At 40.2% G+C, this 26,739-nt stretch overlaps 2 protein-coding genes across 2 annotated transcripts in view; one reads left to right on the plus strand and one right to left on the minus strand.

The window, feature by feature from the left end:
• Positions 1-26,739, plus strand: part of LOC116543866 (zinc finger protein 429-like) — a 785,602-nt gene that overhangs the window by 617,986 nt on the left and 140,877 nt on the right. The window lies entirely within an intron of this gene.
• The window catches only part of LOC116543879 (zinc finger protein 726-like), an 86,306-nt gene that overhangs the window by 50,796 nt on the left and 8,771 nt on the right, over positions 1-26,739 (minus strand). Inside the window, 3 exon segments of the mRNA XM_032269836.1 lie at positions 1-1,219; positions 11,003-11,098; positions 11,604-11,730. The exon segment at positions 1-1,219 is cut by the window's left edge and continues 215 nt beyond it. Coding sequence (XP_032125727.1) covers positions 1-1,219; positions 11,003-11,098; positions 11,604-11,730 — 1,442 coding nt within the window.

Raw genomic sequence — 26,739 nt, forward strand, 5'->3', positions numbered from 1 at the left:
CATTTGTAAGGTTTCTCTCCAGTATGAATTATCTTATGTTTAGTAAGAGTTAAGGACCGCTTAAAAGCTTTGCCACAGTCTTCACATTTGTAGGGTTTCCCTCGAGTGTGAATTTTCTTATGTGTAGTAAGGATTGAGGACCTATTAAAAGCTTTGCCACATTCTTCACATTTGTAAGGTTTCTCTCCAGTGTGAATTATCTTATGTTTAGTAAGGTTTGAGGACCGATTAAAAGCTTTGCCACAGTCTTCACATTTGTAGGGTTTCTCTCCAGTGTGAATTCTCTTATGTGTAGTAAGGATTGAGGACCGATTAAAAGCTTTGCCACACTCTTCACATTTGTAGGGTTTCTCTCCGGTATGAATCATCTTATGTGTAGTAAGGTTTGAAGACTCATTAAAGGCTTTGCCACATTCTTCACATTTGTAGGGTTTCTCTCCAGTATGAATTCTTTTATGTTTAGTAAGGGTTGAGGACCAGTTAAAGCCTTTGCCACATTCTTCACATTTGTAAGGTTTCTCTCCACTATGAATTATCCTGTGTGCAGTAAGTAGTGGGGACTGGTTAAAGGCTTTGCCACATTCTTCACATTTGTAGGGTTTCTCTCCGGTATGAATCAACTTATGTGTAGTAAGGTTTGAAGGCTCATTAAAGGCTTTGCCACATTCTTTACATTTGTAGGGTTTCTCTCCAGTATGAATTCTTTTATGTGTAATAAGGGTTGAGGAATGCTTAAAAGCTTTGCCACATTCTTTGCATTTGAAGGGTTTCTCTCCAATATGAATTCTCTTGCGTCTAGTAATGGTTGAGAACCACTTGGAGGCTTTGCCATGTTCTTCACATTGGTAAAAATTCTCCCCAGTATGAACTCTTTGATGTTGACTTAGGTGTAAAAGCATGCAAAATGATTTGTCACATTTGTCACATTTGAAAGGTTTCTTTCTAGTCTGTATTATATTATGCCTATTTGAATTTAAAAATTTATGAAAGACTTTGACATATTGATCACATTGAAATATTTTGCTCTGGGTAGTTGTGAAACACTGGTTGAGTCCATTATAAACTTTGTGCACCTTACACTCATCCACACTTTCACAGCCTTTTCTTAACTGTAAATTCTCAGGTCCACATTTTCCATATCTTCTCAGAATCACTTGTTGAAAAGAATCTTTTATGTCTTGCTCTGGCCAAAGGTATTTGGGAAAATAAGAACACATAGCTGAAAGAAATAAAAACAAAAAATTGTTAAACTTCCTATGCTTAGATAAACATACTTTACAAATCTAACCTATATTATAAAGGTAGCTGATGCCTGTAGTCCCAGCACTTTGGGAGGCCAAGGCAGGCAAATCACCTGAGGTCAGGAATTTGAGACCAGCCTGACCAACATGGAGAAACCCTGTCTCTACTGAAAATACAAAATTAGCTGGGCGTAGTGGCACATGCCTGTAGTCCCAGCTACTAGGGAGGCTGAGGCAGAAGAATCACTTCAACCTGAGAGGCGGAGGTTGTGGTGAGCCGAGATCGTGCCATTGCACTCCAGCCTGGGCAACAAGAGCGAAACTCCGTCTCAAAAAAAAAAAAAGTCTGAAAGAAAAAATGTCAAAATAAAGAGGCTCAACAAACAAACTAGGATACACACAAAGATATAACAAACATATATATAAGAACAATTTCAAAAGTCACAGAAAAGAGAATGGAGCTGCAAGATAAAAATGATGTGTCATTTACAATATAGTCTTATGAGACAGGTGGTGAACTGTCATCAAAAACCGTACAGGCCACAAAGAAACTGTGTGATATAGTCAACATCTTGATAAAAATAGCTATCAAGTGAGAATAATACCATCAGCATATCCTGCCAAATAATTTTTTAAAAAGATCTTAAAACATAACCAAATTCTGAAAAATTATATTGTAATTCATATGCCCTAAATATAAAAGGAGGTGAAAGCAGTTGCTTTTTACTGAAAATAACATGATTCAACAAAATAACACATAATTGTAAAAAATGCCTTATTTTCTGGGAAAAAAATGTACATACACAAAAATGGAATTTCTTAGCATTATAATGGTGCAAAAACATTTTTAGTTATTCTCTAAAATTTGAAAGGTAAAAGCATATAAATCATTATAAACATTTATTAATGAATATACAACATGATATATATAATTAGCAACATCAATGACAAATTTGAGGGCAGATATAATGAGAAAAAAAATTCTGAATGCAACTGAAGTTCATTTTCACCAGATTAAAATAGATTTTTGTATCTTTTAGAGGCTTTATGTAATCCCCAAGGTATCACCAAGAATGTGTCTGCATAGATACACAACACAAAATAAAAAAGAAGTAAAAGAATATCAAGTATAAAAAAGATACAAAGACAGAAAAAGAGAATGAAGAACAAAGATACAAGAAGCAAATAAAACAAAATAACAATACTAAGTCTTCCTAAGTGAAGAAAAATAAAATTATTTTCAGATAAGCAAATGCTGAAGGAATACATTACCACCAGGCCTGCCTTGCTAGAGCTCTAGAAAGAGGCACTAAATATGGGAAGAAAAAAAACATTACCAGCCATTGCAAAAACACACTGAAGTACAAAATCAATGACACTGTAAAACAACTACATCAACAACTCTTCAAGATAAGCAGCTAGCACCATTTGGCCAGAATCAAAAGCACACATAACAATATTAGCATTAAATGGAATAGACTGAATGCCTCAACTGAAACACACAGAAGGGCAAGCTGGATACACTTACGAACCATATGTATGCTGTATTCCAGAGACCCATTTGACATGAAAAGACAAACAGGCTCAAAGTAAAGGAATGGAGAAAAATTTACAAAGTAAATAAAAGCATTAAAAAGCAGGGGTTGCAATCATAATTTCTGACAAGACAAACTTTAAACCAACCAACATCAAAAAAGAAAAAAGAAATGCATTACATAATAGTAAAGAGATCAATTCGAGCAGCACCCAGATTCATAAAACACATGCTTAGAGACCTACAAAGAGACTTAGACTCCCACATAATCATAGTGATAGACTTTTAACACCCCACTGTTAAAATTAGACAGATCCGTGAGACAGAAAAGTAACAAGAGTATTCAAGACTTGAACTCAGCTGTGAGTCAAATGGATCTGATAAATGTCTACAGAGCTCTCTAGCCACAAACACCACAATACACATTCTTCTAAGGTGTACATGGCAGTTAAATATACATATTGATCACATAATTGGAAGTAAAACACTTCTTAGCAAATGCAAAAGAACTGAAATCATAACAGTCTCTCAGACTGCAGTAAAATCAAATTAAAACACAAGAGTAAGAAACTCACCAGGCATGATGGCTCATACCTGTAATCCCACCACTTTAAGAGGCTGAGGTGGGTGGATCACTTGAGGTCAGGAGGTTGGGATCAGGCTGGCCAACATGGTGAAATCCCATCTCTACTAAAAATACAAAAAGTTAGCTGAGCATGGTGACACATGCCTGTAGTCGCAGCTGCCTAGGAGACTGAGGCACAAGAATCACTTGAAGCCAGGAGGCAGAAGTAGCAGTGGGCCAAGACCATGCCACTGCACTCCAGCCTGGGTGACAGAACAAGACTCTGTTCCAAAAAAAGCAAAACAAAAAACACCTCAAAAGTAAGAAACTCACTCAAATCCACACAATTACACAGAAATTGAACATCGGCTCCTGAATGACTTCTGGCTAAATAATAAAATCAGCAGCATGCGTCTATGCCTACACCCTTCTGATCTTTATCTAAGCAGGGTTGGGCTTTGCTGAGGCTTAGATGTGAGACCACCTGGGAATACTGGGTGCTTTATGCTTTGGCTGGGCATGGTGGCTCACTCCATCCAACACTTTGGGAGACTAAGGCGGGCAGATCACCTGAGGTCAGGAGTTTGAGACCAGCCTGGCCAACAGGGTGATACACCATCTCTACTAAAAATACAAAAAACTTAGCTGGATGTGGTTGCGGGCACCTATAATTCCAGCTACTCAGGAGTTTAAGGCGGGAGAATCACTTGAAACTGGGAGGTGGAGGTTACAGTGAGCCGAGATCATGCCACTGCACTCCCGCCTGGGCGACAAGAGCAAAACTCCATCTAAAAAAAAAATCGGAAATAAAAAAATTATTTGAAACCAATGAGAATGAAGAGACATTCATTGTACCAGAATCTCTAGAACACAGCTAAAGTGGTGTTAAGGGGGAAATTTATAGCACTAAATATCCACATCAAAAACCAAGAAAGAGCCCAAATGGACACCCTAACATCATAACTAAAAGAATGAGAAGACCAAGAGCAAACAAACCTTCTAGCAGGAGACAAGAAGTAACCAGATTCAGAGTGGAAGTGAAGGACAGAGACAAAAAAATCTCCTTAAAAAAAAAAAAAAAAAAAAAAATTCAATGAATAGGAACTATTTTTTCCTTTTTTTTGAGACGGAGTTTCGCGCTCGTTACCCAGGCTGGAGTGCAGTGGCGCAATCTCAGCTCACTGCAACCTCCGCCTCCTGGGTTCAGGCAATTCTCCCGCCTCAACCTCCTGAGCAGCTGGGATTACAGGCACGCGCCACCATGCCCAGCTAATTTTTTGTATTTTTAGTAGAGACGGGGTTTCACCATGTTGACCAGGATGGTCTCGATCTCTTGACCTCGTGATCCACCCGCCTCGGCCTCCCAAAGTGCTGGGATTACAGGCTTGAGCCACCGCACCCGGCTCCTTTTTTTTTTTTTTTTTTAGACAGAGTCTCGCTCTGTCGCCAGGCTGGAGTTCAGTGGCACAATCTCGACTCACTGCAATCTCCACCTCCGGGGTTCAAGCAATTTTCCTGCCTCAGCCTCCCAAGTAGCTGGGACTACAGGCGAACACCACCATGCCCAGCTAATTTTTGTATTTTTAGTAGAGACGGGGTTTCACCATGTTGGCCAGGATGGTCTCGATCTCTTGATCTCGTGATCTGCCCGCCTCAGCCTCCCAAAGTGCTGGGATTACAGGCCTGAGCCACTGCGCCCGGCCAGAACTGTTTTTTTTTTTTTTTTGACGAGATTAATAGGCTGCTAACTAGACTAATAAAGAAAAAGAGAAGAATGAAATAGATAAAAAATGATAAAGGGGATATCACCACCGACCCCATAAAGTAAAAACAACCTTCAGAAAATACTGTAAACACCTGTATGCACATAAATTGAAAAATCTAGAAGAAATTAATAAGTTCCTGGACCCATCCATCCTTTCAAGACTGAACCAGAAAGAAGTCGAATCCCTGAAAAGACCAATAACAAGTTCTGAAACGGAGGCAGTAAATAGCCTACCAACCAAAAAAAGTCCAGGACCAGATTAATTTATAGCTGAATTCTACCAGAGGTACAAAGAGAAACTGGTACCATTTCTTCTGAAACTGGTACCATTTCTTCTGCAACTAAAAGGAGGGGACTCTCTCTCTCTCTCTCTTTTTTTTTTTTTTTTTTTAAGGAAAGGAGTCTCGCTCTGTTGCCCAGACTGGAGTGCAGTGGTGCGATCTTGGCTCACTGCAGCCTCTGCCTCCTGGGTTGAAACAATTCTCCTGCCTCAGCCTCCTGAATAGCTGGGACTTTTTAGGCATATGCCACCACGCCTGGCTAATTTTTCATATTTTTAGTAGAGACAGGTTTCATATGTTAGCCAAGATGGTCTCTATCTCCTGACCTCGTGATCTATCTGCCTCAGACTCCCAAGGTGCTGTGATTACAGGTGTGAGCCACCACGCGTGGCTGGGGCCTCTTCCTAACTCATTCTATAAAATCAGCATCATCCTGATATCAAGACCTGGCAGAAATTAAAAAAAAAAAACAAACTTCAAGCCAAAATCCCTGATAAACATCAATGCAAAAATTCTCAATAAAATACTAGCAAACTGAATCCAACAGCACATGAAAAACCTTATCCACCAAAATCAAGTTAGCTTTATTCCCAGGATGCAAGGCTTGTTCAACATACAAAAATTAACGAACCTAATTCATCACATAAACAGATCTAAAGACAACACCACATGATTATCTCAATAGATGCAGAAAAGGCCTTTGACCAAATTCAACATCCCCTCATGTTAAAAACTCTCAATAAGCTAGGTATTCATGGAACATACCTCAAAATAATAAGATCTGTGACAAATCCACAGCCAATATCATACTAAAAGGGAAAAAGCTGAAAGCATTCCCCTTGAAAACTGGCACCAGACAAGGATGCCGTCTCAGCACTCCTATTTAACATAGTATTGGAAGTTCTGGCAGGGAAATTAAGCAAGAGAAATAAGTGATATTCAAATAGGAAGTCAAACTGTCTCTGCAGATGACGTGATCCTAGCTCTAGAAAGCCCCATTGTCTCAGCCCAAAAGCTTCTTCATCTAATAAGCAACTTCAGGAAAGTATTGAGATACAAAATCAGTGTGCAAAAAACACAAGCATTGCAATATGCCAACAATAAACAAGCAAAGAGCCAAACTACGAATAAACTCCCATTCACAATTGCTGCAAAGAGAATGAAGTACCAAGGAGTACAGCGAACAAGGGGAGCGAAGGACCTCTTCAAGGAGAACTGCAAGCCACTGTGCAAGAAAATCAGAGAGGACCCAAATAAAAAAGACAGAAAGAATCAATATTGTAGAAATGGCCATATTGCTCAAAGTAATTTATAGATTCAATGCTATTCAGACTAAACTACCATTAACATTCTTCGCAGAATTAGAAAAAAACTATTTTAAAATTCATATGAAACCCCAAAAGACCCCATATAGCCAAGAGAATCCTAAGCAAAAAGAAAAAAGCTGAAGGCATCATGATATTCAACCTAAAAGTATACTATAAGACTGTAATAACCAAAGCGGCCTGGAACTGTTATAAAAACAGACACAGATACCAATGGAACAGAATAAAGAACTCAGAAATAAGATTCCATATCTACAACCATCTGATCTTTGAAAAACCTGACAAAAACGAGCAATGGGAAAAGGATTCCCTTTTAATAAATGGTACTGGGAGAACTGGCTAGCCATATGTAGAAAGTTGAAACTGGACCCCTTTCTTCCACCTATACAAAAATTAACTAAAGATGAATTGAAGACTTAAATGTGAAACTCAAAACTACAAGAACCCTAGAAGAAAATCTAGGGAATACCATTCAGGACATAGGCATAGGCAAAGATTTTATGATGAAAGCAATTGCAACAGAAGCAAACATTGACAAATGGGATCTAATTAAACTAAAGAGCTTCTGCACAACAAAAGAAATTGTCATCAGAATGAACAGACAATCTACAGAACGGAAGCACATTTTTGCAGTCTATCTGTCTGACAAAGGTTAATATCCAGAGTCTACAAAGAACTTAAACAAATCTACAAGAATAAAACAAACAAACCCATTGGAAAGTAAGCAAAGAACAAGAATAAACACTTCTCAAAAGAAGACATTTATGTGGCCAATAAACATGACAAAACGTTCAACATTAGTGATCATTAAAGAAATGCAAATCAGAATCACAATGAGATACCATCTCACACCAGTCACAATGGTGATTATTAAAAAATCAAGAAACAACAGTGTTGGTGAGGCTATGGAGAAAGAGAAATGCTTTTACACTTTTGGTGGGAATATAAATTAATTCAACCATTGTGAAAGCCAGTATGGCGATTCCTCTAAGACCTAGAACCAGATATACTATTGCACCCAGCAATTCCATTACTGGGTATATACCAAAGGAATATAAATCATTCTATTATAAAGATACATGGATATGTATCTTCATTGCAGCACAATTCACAATAGCAAAGACGTGGAATCAACCCAGTACCCATCTATGATAGACTGGATAAAGAAACTGTGGTACACATGGACCATGGAGTACCATGCAGCCCTAAAAAGGAACAAGATCAGGTGCAGCAAACTACCACAGTACATGTTTACTTATGTAACAAACCTGCATATCCGGCAATTTTGGTGGGAATGTAAATTAATTCAACCATTGTGAAAGCCAATATCTAGAACCAGATATACTATTGGACCCAACAATCCCATTAGTGGATATATACCAAAAGAATATAAATCATTCTATTATAAAGATACTCGGATGTGTATCTTCACTGCAGCACAATTCACAATAGCAAAGACATGGAATCAACTCAAATGCCCATCTATAATAGACTGGATAAAGAAAATGTGGTGCTGGGCATGGTGGCTCATGCCTGTAATCCCAGCACTTTGGGAGGCTGAGGTGGGTGGATCATGAGGTCAGGAGTTCGAGACCAGCCTTACCAACAAGGTGAAACCCCATCTCTATTAAAAATGCAAAAATTAGCCAGGCATGGTGGCATGAACCTGTAATCCCAGCTACTCAGGAGGATAAGGCAGGAAACTCACTTGAACCCAGAAAGTGGAGATTGCAGTGAACCAAGATCATACCACTGCATTCCAGCCTGGGTGACAGAGCGAGACTCTCAAAAATAAAATAAAAATAAAAGGTGCTTTACTTGATTATCCTCTTTACGTCAAAACAATTTTTCAGTAATCCCTGAAAAAGCCTTCATGAGAGAGCCAGGCATAATGGCTCACATCTGTAATGACAACTATGTGGCATACTCAGGTTGGAGAATTTCTGCAGGCCAGGATTTCAAGACCAGCCCAGGTAATAAACAAGACCCCATCTCGAAAGTAAGTGCCTTTAAGAGATCTTTGAGATTTAGGGAGGTAGCTGTGAAACTCTGCTAAAGCCCAAAATTGAGGCGTGTTCTTTTCAAAGGACAGGACCTCATTCAGGTGGGAAACTACCTTGGTCTTGGCTACAGAACAAGGAGTGGCCCAACCAACTTGGTCCCACTGAGAATTCTGAAGTTAACCCTGTAATTATTTTTTTTATTTTTTAATTTTTTTTTGGGAGGCCGAGGCGGGTGGATCACGAGGTCACAAGAGATCGAGACCATCCTGGTCAACATGGTGAAACCCCGTCTCTACTAAAAATACAAAAAATTAGCTGGGCATGGTGGTGCGTGCCTGTAATCCCAGCGACTCAGGAGGCTGAGGCAGGAGAATTGCCTAAACCCAGGAGGCGGAGGTTGCGGTGAGCCGAGATCGCGCCATTGCACTCCAGCCTGGGGTAACATGAGTGAAACTCCGTCTCAAAAAAAAAAAAAAAAGAAAGAAAGAATAAATATTGCCGGGCGCAGTGGCTCACTCCTCTAATCTCAGCCCTTTGGGAGGCTGAGGCCGGCATATCACCTGAGGTCATGAGTTCCAGACCAGCATGACCAACTGAAGAAACCCCATCTCTAGTTAAAATACAAAATTAGCCAGGAGTGGTGGTGCATGCCTGTAATCCCAGCTCTTCGGGAGGCTGAGGCAGGAGAATCGCTTGAACCCAGGAGATGGAAGTTGCAGTGACCCATATTGCGCCATTGCACTACAGCATGGGAAATAAGTGAAACTCCATTTCAAACAAAAACAACAAAAAAAGAAAGAATAAATATTGTTAAAGTGCCATATTTTAAGTATTCTAAGGCCGGACGCGGTGGCTCACGCCTGTAATCCCACCACTTTGGGAGGCCGAGGCGGGTGGATCACGAGGTCAAGAGATCGAGACCATCCTGGTCAACACGGTGAAACCCCGTCTCTACTAAAACTACAAAAAATTAGCTGGGCATGGTGGCGCGTGCCTGTAATCCCAGCTACTCAGGAGGCTGAGGCAGGAGAATTGCCTGAACCCAGGAGGAGGAGGTTGCAGTGAGCCGAGATGGCGCCATTGCACTCCAGCCTGGGTAACAAGAGTGAAACTCCGTCTCAAAAAAAAAAAAAAAGGCCAGGTGCGGTGGCTCAAGCCTGTAATCCCAGCACTTTGGGAGGCCGAGGCGGGTGGATCACGAGGTCAAGAGATCGAGACCATCCTGGTCAACACGGTGAAACCCCGTCTCTACTAAAAATACAAAAAATTAGCTGGGCATGGTGGCACGTGCCTGTAATCCCAGCTACTCAGGAGGCTGAGGCAGGAGAATTGCCTGAACCCAGGAGGCGGAGGTTGCGGTGAGCCGAGATCGCGCCATTGCACTCCAGCCCGGGTAACAAGAGCGAAACTCCGTCTCAAAAAAAAAAAAAAAGAAAGTACAATAAACTTAAATAGCCAAAGCATTCTTGAGAAAAAAGAACAAAGCCAGAGGAACATCATAATTTACCATTTCTTTTTTATTTATTCATTTATTTATTTATTTTTGAGATGATGTTTTGCTCTTTTTGCCAGGCTAGAGGGCAACGGCACCATCTCGGCTCACTGCAGCCTCTGCCCTCTAGGTTCAAGCGATTCTCCTGCCTCAGCCTCCCAATTAGCTGGGACTACAGGCATGCCACCACACCTGCATAATTTTTACATTTTTAGTAGAGATGGGGTTTCACCTTGTTAGTCAGAACCACCCTCCTCAGCCTCCCAAAGTGCTGGGATCACAAGCATAAGCCACCATGCACAGCATAATTTTCAATTTCAAACTATATTTTAAGACTATAGTAATACAAACAGAATGGAATGTGCAGAAAAATTAACAAAGAAACCGCTAATGCAACAGAAATCACTACTCTCACACATTTCAGACATCATGCAAAAAGAGAACTAATAGTTTAACATAGAGGTTCTCAAAATTGTGCAAATATTTGTGTGTCCCCCCCAAACAATTAAAAAGCAGTCAGATTGTACAGTCTCTAATATGCCATGAAGAGGACTTTGGCTCTCACTGGAAATAAAGGAAGGTCACCCAGGGAAAAGCAGAATTTTTAGAGAATTTAAAAGCATAAGACAAAAGATGCCCCCACGTGAGAGAAAAATTTAACAAAATACTCAGGGTTCCCAAAAACTATTTGCTTTTCCACATAGCTTCCCAAATCAAGTTGTAAGAACTGGCTTTTTTTTTTTTCCCACCTTTGGATCTCTCATCAGCGTCGTCTGTTGTATTCACTTTCACCTACCTTTGGGTCTGGCCACCATCTCATGTCTCTTCATATTACAGGGCTCTTTTCTTTGCACCAGACAGGTGATCGGGTTTTGCTTGGAGACAGTAATACCTGCTTTATTAAAAATAAATAACATGCATCATTCTTATATTCTCTAATTACTAACCTAGTACTGTGCTCAGTAAAAAGTACGTGATAGAATATTCTAGAAAATCCCCAAATACTAATTAATGAGAGACATCTCTAAATATTTAGAAAATATTTTAAATTTGTAGGTCCTTAATTTTACTACCTGGTACTCATGAATCAAAAATTGATGGTGGTAAATAGAGTTTAAAATATGGGCAATGATATATTATGCCTCTAAATTTCAGGAATTACCATTAATCTAGAGTAAAGGATACAGGTCAGCTGAGGAATGTGGAAAGTTCAGGTCAAGATGAAACATGCTGAATAAATTCTTTTCTACATCAACAAATCATCAAGATTTTCTTAAAATAGAAATCAGAAAGTCATTTATACAAAGCATAAAATTACCAAAATAAAAAATTCTACAGAAAAAGAGACATAAAACTTTTAGGATATATTAAGAATTGTATATTAAAGTTATATTCACCCAAGAAGACCAGGTTTCTGTAGTTCTCTAACATCACATTTCTATATAAATTCTGCTGAGCAGGGTTCAGGCATTGCCACTCCTCCAGAGAGAATTCTATGGCCACATCCCTAAATGTCAGTGTCTCCTGAAAAACACACAGACACACATATATTTAACAAGTGGCCATGGGAAGAATTTCTTATCTGAGTTAAGGTGAAATGAGAGAGTAAAGACAGTTGGTTCTGACTTATAAAAATAACTGAAATCCAATAATTTTCAATAATTATCCAATAATTATAAAAATAACTGAAATTATCCAATAATTTTCAACACAGAAATATTCTCTCATGTATTTTCTTCCTTTGAGGGAAGAGGATGGCATAAGATACACATCACCAGTGCCTATCTGATACTCTTCTGGATGATAAACTGTGGGTGGGAGACCCCATAAGTATGAGGAAGGAGTCAGAAGCCTCAGCCTGTTCCCATATAAATAATGAAGAAGAAAATAACTAGAGATATAACTATAGTAGTTATTCCTAGGTTATCTTAGTTATTCTTAGGTTATCTTAGTTATTCCTAGGTAACCATTAAGATATATATACATATACTCAGCATAATCTTTTACTAAAGCCTCTCAGGTTGAAGTATGAACCTAAGGTGACATTGTGAAAGAAGTGACCCTAACACAAGACACTCTAAGCCCTCTGTCATGCCCATCTAAGGGCTGCTGGAGGGTGCCTTGGCTGTGCAGCAGCGCCAACACTGGGAAAGTGCCCGCTGTGGAAGGGGACGTTTACAATATCTCCTTCTCTAGAGGAGCTAGGAGAAAACTCTGCTCCCCCAAGCTCTTGTGGTATGTGACGTCCGGGAACTGAACTGTCTCTATGTGATGCTGTGCTTCAGTGATCACATTCCATATCCACTTTTATGTTCCACTTCTGCACCTGGTTCTTCTTTCTCTTAGAAGATATTAGTAATACTAACATAAATCTTAAGGTCTTTATGATTTCTTGACAAGTACGAAAAAACTGTTGGCGCATTATGCTTCTTACCTCATCTCGGCTACTTGAAAGTTCTGGGCCACCATTCCTGTGGCATATAATGTACTTGACCCTACCACTGACAACCATGACCTTATCCTACCTACCCTGCCCCCTGCTTTTTACTCAATAAAAGTCAGAGTGTCCAGGCACTTGGGGCCACTGCCGGACTCCAAGCTTTGGCTGGCAGTGGACCCCTGGGCCCAAACTCTGTTTTCTCTTTCTCGGTGTCTTGTGTCTTTTATTTCCACAGTTTCTCATCTCCACACCTACAGAGGGGCTTCACAGGACCCTGTAGGGCTGGACCCTACAATAAAATATATAATTAAGGACATAAACACAAATGTATACATTTTTTAGTACTATATTTACATCATAATGAGTTGTGTATATTTTCGGACAAAGAAAACATGATGAGTTATAAGGTAACTCTCAAATTTAAATGTGTACAATAAACTGGAGATCCTGTCATGACAGTTTTTTTTTCCCCAAAAGATCTGGAATAAAGTCTTACTTTTTAAAATCCTAACAAGGTCACTAGTAATGCCAGTGTTTTTGACCCAAGAAGACTATTTTGTCAAACATTCAGTAAGTAAAAGAGACTGTTTTTCCCAATTTTTCTGGCCTGTAAACAAAGATAAGAGCCAGCCAGGCACGGTGGCTCATGTATGTAATCCCAGCACTTTGGGAGGCTGAGGTGCTCAGATCACGAGGTCAAGAGATCAAAACCATCTTGGCTAACATGATGAAACCCCATCTCTACTAAAAATACAAAAATTAGCTGGGTGTGGTGGCACAAGCCTGTAGTCCCAGCTACTCGGGAAGCTGATGCAGGAGAACTGCATGAACCCAGGAGGCAGAGGTTGCAGTGAGCCAAGATCATGCCACTGCACTCCAGCCTGATAACAGAGCGAGACTCTTGTCTCAAAGAAAAAAAAAAGAGTCTTCATTTTCCAAAGACAGATAGGTGCAAAAAAAAAAAAGTAAAAAAAAAAAAAAAAAAAAAAAACCTAAGAAAAAACGGCAGGTGCCAGATTAAATGTGATGGTTTATGCACATTAGCTGCATAAAGATACTTGATAATGAAGAGAAAAATAATTAACTCTATAGTATAAAGAGAGAGAGAGAGAGAGAGAGAGAGCGCTCTATAACCAAGTAAATTATTAACATCAACTACCCAGAACAATTTTTCATGATGTGCTGTCGCACAAAGAAACACACAGCATCGCTGCTGAGATACTGCCCCTCAAAAAGTAAATTATAGACTGAATTTAACCATAAAGAAAAATTAGTTTTATGCAAAGGTGAAGATATCTCCCATATTCTATACTAACAATGATTTTAAGTACTCTTTCTTTAGCACCCTAGAGAGCAGGTATCTCTCAATAATTTTTTTCAGAACTTCCTGGGTAATAAATGCAATCCCGTTTAAATAAGCATTTTCATAATCCTGTTCTGCATAGTGCTAATGGAGAACACAGATGAAACCTCAACATTATATGTTCTCCATCTTTACTAATGACCTCAGCTTTCCCCCAATAGGAATCATGAGTATCTACATCTTCCCATGTTCAACAGCAACAAAAGGAACACTTTTAATATGGAAGATCATAAATTTATGGTAGGAATTCTGCATTGCATATAAGAAGGCATGATGTAGAGAAGTCTTTGGTACATAGGAAAGAAATATTTTTTAGAGATCAACTATCACAACAATTTTAAAATGTACTTGAAACAAACTCATTGGGGAGGAAAAACACCAGTAGACAAGTAAAGGTTTGTGAGTCCTAAATGCTTGGCACTCCAGGAGGCAGGGTGGACACAGCTCTTGATCTGAGACATGTTTAGCTGAAAAGAAGCCATTTTTCCTCTTTTTCCTCTTTCTCTGGAAATCCTTTTCAGAGAAAATTCAAGTAATACCTGTATCTTGAGAAAATTCCCTTAAAGGCATCAGCAACACCTGCTTACCTGGTAGCCTCACACCCACAGACAGAAGGACCAAGACCAAAAGGTCCACCCATTTCTCTCCTTTAAAACAGAAGAGATTCAGGAACAATTAGCTGAATGGAAATAAAAATATATGTTCTTCTCCTATCTGCAGGTGCCCTCCCTGCCATACACACCAGCAATTTCTGCTACAGTAATGGAAATATAAGCCACACTGCCCTGTCTCTACCAAAGCAAAGGTGGCACTTAACTCTCAGGAATGTATCTTGAAGCCCTCATACTTGATTCTGGCCTCATCTTAGAGTCATATGAGGCACTTAATTAAAATAACACGAACGCTTCCAACCAGGACAATAAACAAAACCAGTGAAAAGGGCACAAGTAAGATTTCTGCAAATTGACCATGTAATCTGAATGAGAAGAGTGGGCTGATAAGCACTGCCTCTCACGCTTTAACGAGCTTAAAAATTACTTGGTAATGTTGGTCCCACTCGGTGTCATGTGAATCTGCAGGTTTGGAAAAACACCATGAACGTGTGTTTCAAACAAGTTCCCTGCCAGTGCAGATCTTGCTCCCCCGGGTTCATTATTAGCAATAGTTACAGAAAGCAGGCACAGCACAGATTCCATACACTCAGCACTCCTGTCACAACATAAATACTTCTGATACGAATGAAGACAACCAATCTCCATCCTAAAGTTTCATATTCTTTGCTGGCTCTTTTTTTTTTTTTTTGAGACGGAGTCTCGCTCTTGTTACCCAGGCTGGAGTGCAATGGCGCGATCTCGGCTCACCGCAACCTCCGCCTCCTGGGTTCAGGCAATTCTCCTGCCTCAGCCTCCTGAGTAGCTGGGATTACAGGCACGCACCACCATGCCCAGCTAATTTTTTGTATTTTTAGTAGAGACGGGGTTTCACCATGTTGACCAGGATGGTCTCGATCTCTTGACCTCGTGATCCACCCGCCTCGGCCTCCCAAAGTGCTGGGATTACAGGCTTGAGCCACCGCGCCCGGCCTCTTTGCTGGCTCTTTAAAGTTTTCTGAGGAAACAGAAAGCAGCAATTTCTGAATAAGTCTGCATCTGAAAAACAACAGGTACACATGTAATAATGCAATGCTTATTAGGCAGGTACTATCTACTCAAGACATGTTACAAAACACTGTGCTGGGAATAACACATTATGTGATTTCATTCTCATAACACCCTGGAAGTTGATATCAACAGTTCAATAATTCTCAGGATTTAGATAAAATGTCTGCAATTTCTAATTCTTCCTCTGTTTCTCTGTCATTGATTTTTTTTTAATGTATAGAATAAAAGTTAAATACAGACAGATGAGAGGAATATAGAAAAAGTTTAATGTAGTTTAGAGAAATTTTTATTGTGTTTATATTTACTTTTTGTTACTTGTGGAGCAAGTACTGGAACTGCAGGAATAGAACACAAGTGGCCGGGCGCTGTGGCTCACGCCTGTAATCCTAGCACTTTGGGAGGCCGAGGTGGGTGGATCACCTGAGGTCTGGAGTTCAAGACCAGCCTGGCCATCATGGTGAAACCCTACCTTAAAAAAAAAAAAAGAAAAAAAAAAGTAATAGAACACAAGTTACTAAATGGAATGTTTCTCTAAGCAAGTTTTAACATAAAATTTAAAAATTAAAATCCTAAAATATATATTTTTCTCATATACTTGCTTTTGAGTTTCTGAAAATTGTGAGCACCAGCTCTAGAAAAGCAGCAGAATTCATCAGCCAAAACTCTTATTTATTTATTTGACAAATTCTTGCTCTGTCACCCAGGCTGGAGTGCAATGGCATGATTATCCATTTACTGAATGACCATATGAAAGGGAAGCAATTAGTTTATCTATTTGAGTCACCAGACCTCCTCTTTGTCTTTCACCCAAGTACCAGGAAACTGGAGAAACTCTCATGCTGGTACCAACTAGAGTTATCTCTTGTATGAGGGAAGAAAAAAAACACAGGATTATTTCTTTCTCTTATACCGAGACAGAAGCAGAGTTATCACTCTCGTTAGTCTGACACAGTTATGCCCTGGACATCCTTAAATGTCTCAAAGATGGCTAGGTGACTGTGAGAGGGTTCTTAGTGACCTGGGGCTGATGGCCCAATGATAAACCAGGCTGGAGACTCAGGCTGATTCTAAATAGAAAATGTAACTGCCCTGGTGGAGCTCTAAGACCTGGATCACCTACCCTGATTCATTAGCTTTTAGGTAAGAGGAAGGACACTCTACTCCAACATTATATTTTACAGGTAGGTATAGTTGTGGTCATAGTTCTGGATGCTTTGTGGCCTTGATCTTAATAAGCATCTCTTAAGATGCTTATTTAGGCCGGGTGCGGTGGCTCAAGCCTATAATCCCAGCACTTTGGGAGGCCGAGGCGGGTGGATCACGAGGTCAAGAGATCAAGACCATCCTGGTCAACATGGTGAAACCCCGTCTCTACTAAAAATACAAAAAATCAGCTGGGCATGGCGGCGAGTGCTTGTAATCCCAGCTACTCAGGAGGCTGAGGCAGGGGAATTGCCTGAACCCAGGAGGCGGAGGTTGCGGTGAGCCGAGATCGCGCCATTGCACTCCAGCCTGGGTAACAAGAGAGAAACTCCGTCTCAAAAAAAAGAAAAAAAAAAAAAAAAAAAGATGCTTATTTAAACGTAAGGATTATGTCATCAGACTCTATTTACACCTGGAGTCTTTCACGTAACTGTATCAGGTCACTGAACAAGATCTGAAAAGCTCAAAAAGCCACATTCTCAAAGGGGGATTTTAGATGTCTATGTTGATATCTCACAATGCAGAAAATGCCTCCCGTTAAGTTTTCTGTATATTCTCAATCCAAAGTCTAGTCCTGTCTTGTGAACCCCAGGCAGAGGCCAGACCTTATGGGCAGGCTCTAGGTCGGATCAACCTGGCTTGCCTCCTTGGGTGTTACAGCAGAGTACAATCAAAAGAGAAATCTCTTAGAGGCTGCTCTAGTACACTCTAAGTACTGTGTCTACCTAAAAGGAAAAAGCTGAGGCAACATGAATGTAAGTAGAGAGTTCACTTGAGGCAAACATGAGGATTGTAACTCTGAAGCAAAGACACGTCCTTCAAAGACTGAACAACAACAACAGCAACAAAAGAGAATCCCTGAATAGGCCAATAACAAGCTCCAATACTGAATTAGTAATAAATAGCCTAACAACCAAAAAAACACAGGATCAGACAAATTTACAGCTGAATTCTACCTGATGTACAAAGAGCTGGTACCACTTCTACCAAAATTATTTCAAAATGCTGAGTAAAAGGGACACTTTTTCAACTCATTACATAAGAATAGCATCATTCTGATACCAAAACCTGGCAGAGATAAAACACAAACATAAAAAGCTTCAGGCCAATATCCATGATAAACACTGAAGACAATATTCACAAAAAACTACTCGCAAATCAAATACAGGAGAACCCCAAAAAGCTAATTCAGTGTGATCAAGTAGCTTATATCTCTAGGATGTAAGGTTGTTTCAACATACAACAATTAATAAATGTTATTCATCATATAAACAGAACAAAAGACAAAACCACAAGACTATCTCAATAGATGCTACAAAAGCTTTCAATAAAATTTAACATCTTTCATGTTTAAAACCGTCAAAAAGCTAGGCACTGAAGGTACATACTTCAAAATGAGTCATCTATGACAAACTTACAACCAACATACTGAATGGACACAAGCTAGAAGCATTCCTCCTTGAAAACTGGCACAAGGATGCTTTCTCTCAAAACTCCTATTCAACACAGAATTGGAAGTCTTGGCCAGAGCAATCAGGAAAACGATGAAAACAAAAGGCATCCAAAAAGGAAGAAAGGAAGTCAATCTATTCCTATGGGCAAATGAGTAGATCCTATATCTTCAAAACCCTACAGTCTCAGCAGAATTTTTTTTTTTTTTTTAAGGGGAGAGAGGGGCCGGGCGCGGTGGCTCAAGCCTGTAATCCCAGCACTTTGGGAGGCTGAGGCGGGTGGATCACGAGGTCAAGAGATCGAGACCATCCTGGTCAACATGGTGAAACCCCGTCTCTACTAAAAATACAAAAAAAAAATTAGCTGGGCATGGTGGTGCGTGCCTGTAATCCCAACTACTCAGGAGGCTGAGGCAGGAGAATTGCCTGAACCCAGGAGGCGGAGGTTGCGGTGAGCCAAGGTGGCGCCATTGCACTCCAGCCTGGGTAACATGAGTGAAACTCCGTCTCAAAAAAAACAAAAAAGGGGGGGAGAGAGGGATTTTATTTTAATTTTTTTAGAGACAGGGTTTCACCATGTTGAGCAAGCTGGTCTCGAACTTCTGATCTCGTGATTTGCCCGGCCTTGGCCTCCCAAAGTTCTGATCTCGTGATTTGCCTGGCCTTGGCCTCCCAAAGTGCTGTAATTACAGACAAGAGCCCCCACGCCCAGCCAGAAAACCTCTTTAAACTGATAAACAACTTCAGCAAAGTTTTAGGACACTAAATCAGTAGCATCCCTGTACATCAACAACATCCAAGCCAAAAGCCAAATCAAAAATGTAATTCCGTTCACAATTACCACAAAAAGAATATAGAGTATCTAGGAATACAGCTAACCAGGGAGGTAAAAGATCTCTATAACAAGAATAACAAAACACTACTTAAAGAAGTCAGAGATGACATACACAAATGAAAAAAACATTTTATGCTGATGAATAGAAAAGATCAATATTACTAAAACGACCAAAACTGCCCAAAAACATTTACCAATTTAATGCTATTCCTATCAAACTACCAAAAATATTGTTAACAAAACTAAAAAAGTAACTATTTTAAAATTTATACAGAGCCGGCCGGGCACGGTGGCTCAAACCTGTAATCCCAGCACTTTGGGAGGCCGAGGCGGGTGGATCACAAGGTCAAGAGATCGAGACCATCCTGGTCAACATGGTGAAACCCCGTCTCTACTAAAGCTACAAAAAATCAGCTGGGCATGGTGGTGCGTGCCTGTAATCCCAGCTACTCAGGAGGCTGAGGCAGGAGAATTGCCTGAACCCAGGAGGCGGAGGTTGCGGTGAGCCGAGATCACGCCATTGCACTCCAGCCTGGGTAACAAGAGCGAAACTCCGTCTCAAAAAAAAAAAAAAAAAATTTATACAGAGCCAAAATGAGCCTGAATAGCCAAGGCAATTTTAAGCAAAGTTGGAGGTATTACATTACCCCACTTCAAATCACACTCACTAGAGGGCTGTGGTAACCAAAGCAGCATGGTACTAGAACAAAAACAGACTCATAGACAAATGCAACAGAATAGAGAGCCCAGAAATAATGCCACACACCTCCAACTATCTGATCTTTGACAAAGCTGACAAGAAGAATGTGGGGAGAATTCCCTATGTAACAGGTGTGCTGGAATAACTAGCTAGCACTATGTAGAAGATTGAAACTGGTCACCTTCCCTTCTCTCTCTCTCTCGCTCTCTCTGTCCATATATATATACGAAGATAAAGACTTAAATGCAAAACTTAAAATTATTTTTAAAACCCTGGAAGATAAATAACCAAGAAAATGCCATTGTAGGCATAGGAACGAGCAAAGATTTTATGAGGAAGATAACAAAAGGAACTGCAATAAAAGCAAAAATTGACAAATGGGACCTAATTAAACTAAGAAGCTTCTTCACAGCAAAGGAAACTATCAACGGAGTAATCAGACAACATACCAAATAAATAAAAATATTGGCAGACTATGTTCCTAACAAAGGTTTAATATCCAGAATTCATAAAGAAGCAAGTTTATAAACAAACAAACAAACAAAAAACCTTCATTAAAGAGTAAGCAAAAAACATGAAAAGTTGTTTTTAAAAACAAAACAAACGTGGCTAACGAGGATGTGCAAAAAATGTTCATCACTAATCACTAGAGAAATCAAAAAGAAAAAATGAGATACTATCTCACAGCAGTCAGAATGGCTGCTATTAGAAAGTCACTAAAAGGCACTTTGGGAGGTTAAGGTGGGTAACTCATTTGACATCATCAGTTTGAGAGCAACCCAGCCAACATGGAGAAACCCCATCTTCACTAAAAATACAAAAATTAGGATTGGTGGTGCACATCTGTAGTTCCAGCTAAGATGTGCTGGAAACTAAGACACAATAATCTATTGAACATAAGAGGTGAAGGTTACAATGAGTTGAGATCACACCACTGCACTCCAGCCTGGGTGACACAGTGAGACTGTCTCAAAAACAAAAAAGTCAGTAACAGATGCTGGCAAGGTTGCAGAGAAAATGGAATGTTCATACACTGCTGGTAGAAGGGTAAACTAGTTCAACCACTGTGAAAAGCAGTGTGGCGATTCCTCACAGAACTGAAAACAGAATTACTATTTGTCCCAGCAACCTTCAAATTGGGCATATACCAAAAGAAATATAAACTATTCTACCATAAAGGCATATGCACATGCATGTTTATTACAGCACTGTTTGCAATAACAAAGACATGGGCCGGGCACAGTGGCTTATGCCTGTAATCCCAGCACTTTGGGAAGCTGAGGCGGGCGGATCACCTGAGGTCAGGAGACTGAGATCAGCTTGGCCAACATGGAGAAACGCTGTCTCAACTAAAAATGAAAAAATTAGCTGGGTCTGGTGGCACACGCCTGTCGTCCCAGCTACTTTGGAGGCTAAGGCCAAGACCACGCCATTGTACTCCAGCCTGGGTGACAGAGTGAGACTCCAACTTTTTTTTTTTTTTTTTTTTTTTTTTTTTTTTTTTTTGAGACGGAGTTTCACTCATGTTACCCAGGCTGGAGTGCAATGGCGCGATCTCGGCTCACCGCAACCTCCGCCTCCTGGGTTCAGGCAATTCTCCTGCCTCAGCCTCCTGAGTAGCTGGGATTACAGGCACGCGCCACCATGCCCAGCTAATTTTTTGTATTTTTAGTAGAGACGGGGTTTCACCATGTTGACCAGGATGGTCTCGATTTCTTGACCTCGTGATCCACCCGCCTCGGCCTCCCAAAGTGCTGGGATTACAGGTTTGCACCACTGCTCCCGGCAATGAATCAGAACTTCTTTCCGGTAACATCTTTCTGGCAACCACTAAGGGAGTAATACTGAAAGATCTTTGACCCAAAGGAAAATCATCTGTGTGCACCAATTGGCTGACTTTGGGTGAGTGGGGTGCATATACCTGAGTAAAGGATAAGACTGGATCAGAGGCATAACTTAGGGGAATTAGAGTCTCTCCTAAGAGCGGGTTAAAGGATGCTTGACTGAACTTGAATTCGAGGCCCAACTTAAGAAGGTTATATTCCTTCCTAAGATTTAGAAAGTTAGAGATTTCTCTCAGTAAAATCCATCTTGGCTAAGAACAGGTTTGACACTGAGATATTCATTGCTATTCTCTTTGGATTAGTCTGTCTTGCACTCTTTGCTGATGGCTATGGGTGACAGAATTAGGCATCTACAGGACCATGGGACATGGGGATCTTTTCTTCTCCAAAAGGGAAAACCTAAGTGCTAATGGGACTGCTGGAAAAATATCTTTGCTACCAAGGAGCAAGCACCTGAACTTTTTATTATCGCTGTAATGGGAAGGTCTTTGTCTGGCCCCCTGAGCTCTTTGCCTTCCCCACCCTGCAACAAGCAATGCCTTTTCTCTTTTCCCTTTCTTATCTTTTCTATTACTCAGATTAACCATCTTGCCCAGAGACCACAAGTTGAAACTCCTGATAGGAGGCTCAATGAACAATGACAGGGCCCAACTAGGGATAAGTTTAAGTCTTACCAGTTTGATATCGGTTGCTTAGCAGAGTGGCTAATGTCTATGTTTGTCACATGTTTTGCTCTGGCCAGAAGAGAAAAAAGATAATTTTCCTTTGTGTTGTGGCTTGGCCCCCAGAGCTGTGGTGCACCCAGGCATGTCACTAGGGCCACTCAGGGAAAGGAAACCCAGAAGCCTGGCATGCTGGCAAAAACAGTAAAAATTTCTTACCAGACTTCTGCCCTCTCTCTATGCAAAGTGATTAAATGAATGGTTTTAAAAAAAATTACTGTTTATCTCCTGTGTAAAGTTCTAATTAATTAGAAAATGCATTTGTGAGGCTAGTCTTAAGCTGTCACACATCTGTTGCACTTTGTGCTTTAAATTTGTCTTTCTGAATGGTTCTGTCATTAAGAAGGGAACCTTAGGATAGAATGCAGGCCCAGGACCCCTTAAGGCTGCTGTTCAGGTTGGTCCAGCAAAGTGCTCAGTCATGTCCTTGGATGCTTGACCTTGTAACCACATGACAGTCCGTTCTCTTGGTCTCCACCATCAAAGGTGGCCCAGGTTCAGGGTTCAATTCCCAGCTTAGGGAATGAGTACTTTCTTGTTTGATATTTGGGTGATTTTTACTATTTGCTGATTCTCTTCCCCTCCAGGAACCATCTTGCATTTTCCTTTTTCAGAACACCTGTGAAGTTACATTTAATAAATTTAAAAAGCCAGAGATACTGACTATTTGACCTGACTAAACTCTGGTAATAAGAAATTTAAAAGGGCTTTTTAAAAGAGCACTATGGTTAAAAGCCAGCTTAATTAGAAGCAGATATTCAAGCTCTAACAGCCTGGAACTCCTTGGGAAAAACAGAAGAGGCATGACAGACTCTGTTTTGGGAAACACCCCTTTTTTCTCATGAAACCCCAGGAATTGAAAGTGGATAGATCCTTCTCAAAATCTAAGTTTCTGTTCTGTTTTGCATTGCATGATCTGATATTTCTGACTTTTGGAGTATCAAAAATTACTTCACATTATAAAAGAACTTTGGCATGTAATACCTAGGTAAGAAATATACTTTTGAAATGGTTAATGAGAGTTATGGGGAAATACTCAGATGTTCACATTCGGATCAGAGAAACTTACTCTTGGCCCTCACTGTTAAATACAAATGTCTTCAAAATATAAAAATTTGTTCTAGCCGGGCGCGGTGGCTCAGGCCTGTAATCCCAGCACTTTGGGAGGCCAAGGCGGGTGGATCACGAGGTCAAGAGATCGAGACCATCATGGTCAACACGGTGAAACCCCGTCTCTACTAAAAATACAAAACATTAGCTGGGCATGGTGGCGCATGCCTGTAATCCCAGCAACTCGGGATGCTGAGGCAGAAGAATTGCCTGAACCCAGGAGGCGGAGGTTGCGATGAGCCGAGATCGCACCATTGCACTCCAGCCTGGGTAACAAGAGTGAAACTCCGTCTCAAAAAAAAAAAAAAAATTGTTCTAAATTATATACGCCAGTTGTTAGATTTACCAAATACTTTCTGGTCATAAATTGGTTTTCTGACTTTTAAAAATTCTTCAATTTACCTATCTTGAAGCCATTAAATTATAAGACTTCCCTTGGGATGAACTGATTCTCTCCTTTTTAGATCCAAGATCTGATGTAAAAATGGGACCCTCAATATAGGGGAATCTGTTTTGTTTTCCAGCTCTGTTTACTGATTAAGCCATAGAAACTACAAGCTTTCCTAACCCTGGGCTCCATCCTGAACTCAGTAATCCAATTTAGAAACTGACAGGCCCGCTGCAGTGGCTGACACTTATAATCCCAGCACTTTGGGAGGCCAAGGCAGGCAGGTCACCTGAGGTTGGGAATTCGAGACCAACCTGACCAACATGGAGAAACCCTGTCTCTACCAAAAATACAAAATTAGTTGGGCATGGTGGAGCATACCTGTAGTCCCAGCTACTTGGGAGGCTGAGACAGGAGAATCATTTGAACCCAGTAGGCCGAGGTTGCAGTGAGCCGCAATGGAGCCACTGCACTTCAGCCTGGGCAACAAGAAAGAAACTTCGTTTCAAAAAAGAAACTGACAAAGAAAAACCTTCCAACTACTGAATCTTCTGTCTGTGTATTTACATGTGTTGTGTGTATGACATGAAAGAACTCTGATTAATTGGTTTAAAAATAATAAGAGCTTAAATCAAATATTTTGCCAGAAAAGTAAAAAGTGTAATGCCTTTTAGTTCATGTGACAAATAATTAATTGAAAATAAAAACACTTTTTTTTTTTTTTTTTTTGAGACGGAGTTTCGCTCGTTACCCAGGCTGGAGTGCAATGGCGCGATCTCGGCTCACCGCAACCTCCGTCTCCTGGGTTCAGGCAATTCTCCTGCCTCAGCCTCCTGAGTAGCTGGGATTACAGGCACGCACCACCATGCCCAGCTAATGTTTTGTATTTTTAGTAGAGACGGGGTTTCACCATGTTGACCAGGATGGTCTCGATCTCTTGACCTCGTGATCCACCCGCCTCGGCCTCCCAAAGTGCTGGGAGTACAGGAATAAAAACACTTTTAAAGATCATAGGGAAAATAAAAATGTCTTTATAATATAAAAATTTGTTCTAAATTATATAGGTCAGATATTAGATTTATCACATACTTTCTGGTCATAAATTGGTTTTTTGACTTTTAAAATTTGTTCAATTTATGTATCTTGAAGCCATTAAATTATAAGGCCTTGGGACATATGAAATTAGCCATGCCCCCTAAATATAGAAAGGTTATAAAGAAAAGAGATTTTAGCCAGACACAGTAGCTTATGTCAGTAATCTCAGCGCTTTGAGAGGTCAAGGCAGGCAAATCACCTGAGGTCAGGAGCTTGGGACCAGCCTGGCCAACATGGTGAAACCCTGTCTCTACAAAAAATATAAAAATTAGCCAGGCGTGGTGGCAGGTGCCTGTAATCGCAGCTATTTGGTAGGCTGAGGCAGGAGAATTAGTTGAACCTGGGAGGCAGATGTTGCAGTGAGCCAAGATCACATCTGAATCTTAAAAAAAAGAAAAAAAAAAGAAAGAAAAGAGAGTTTATATATGAAAAGATCTTAGATAGTAAATTATTGTCCTAAAATAAAATGATTTGTTATTTAAAAAGAGGGACGTTAAAGACAAATAAGAAAGTCTAAACATACTGTAGATGATCTGTATAAGTCATGAAATAATTCACTAAAGGAAATTTATGCAAGAAATGCTGTACAATTTAAAGGTCATTAGGCCTCTTAAAGATGTCACAAAATGTGACTATGACTCTTTACTGTACAGCTTGCCTGCTTTACAGATGGGTAAGGCCTGCAACACATCAAGTTAATTCACTGGAATCAGACCTTATATGCACTTCTATGTCCTAGACTCCACATCTAGTTCACAATTAAAATTCCTTCCTTACCAACATTTTCACCAAAAGTAAAAGTTGCTAAGAGTTAACACTGTAACATGTAATTTTGACTATGAAAAAACAGTTTTGGCCGGGCATGGTGGCTAATGCCTGTAATCCAAGCACTTTGGAGGCCAAGGTGGGCAGATCACCTGAGGTCGGGAGTTCAAGACCAGCCTGTCCAACATGGTGAAAACCCGTCTTTTCAAAAACAAAAAAAAAGGAAAAAGAAAAAACAGTTTTATGCTAGGTATGCAGAGAAAGTGAAATGTGTTTTTTATAAAAGGTTATAAGAAAACATGGAAATGTGGATTTTTTCACCTAGATTAAAAAGTTAAATGATTTTTTTTTAATTAGAATAAAACTGAAGGTTTAAACAAACTGTGAAAGATTTGTTAAAATTTAATTGCAAAAGAGATACTGACTAAAGTTAAATGGGTATCATTCGGTTTTTCTATAAACAGAACATTGCGATAAAAATGATGGCTTCTCAGGCCGGGCGCGGTGGCTCAAGCCTGTAATCCCAGCACTGTGGGAGGCGGAGGACAAAAGGTTCATGAGAATATTACCTTATGGTCAAACATTAAAATTGAATAGATTTGTCTAGAAAGATTCATTAAGAATTGGGTTTGACATCAATAATACACAAATATAATAGTAAAATTTGTCTCATTTAGTATAAAAATCACACAGAAGGGCCGGGCGCGGTGGCTCAAGCCTGTAATCCCAGCACTTTGGGAGGCCGAGGCGGGTGGATCCCGAGGTCAAGAGATCGAGACTGTCCTGGTCAACATGGTGAAACCCCGTCTCTATTAAAAATACAAAAAATTAGCTGGGCATGGTGGCACGTGCCTGTAATCCCAGCTACTCAGGAGGCTGAGGCAGGAGAATTGCCTGAACCCAGGAGGCGGAGGTTGCGGTGAGCCGAGATCGCGCCATTGCACTCCAGCCTGGGT

Source organism: Sapajus apella, unplaced genomic scaffold (genome assembly GCF_009761245.1).
Source record: "Sapajus apella isolate SASKATOON/1434 unplaced genomic scaffold, GSC_monkey_1.0 scaffold199, whole genome shotgun sequence".
NCBI classification, from domain to species: domain Eukaryota; kingdom Metazoa; phylum Chordata; class Mammalia; order Primates; family Cebidae; genus Sapajus; species Sapajus apella.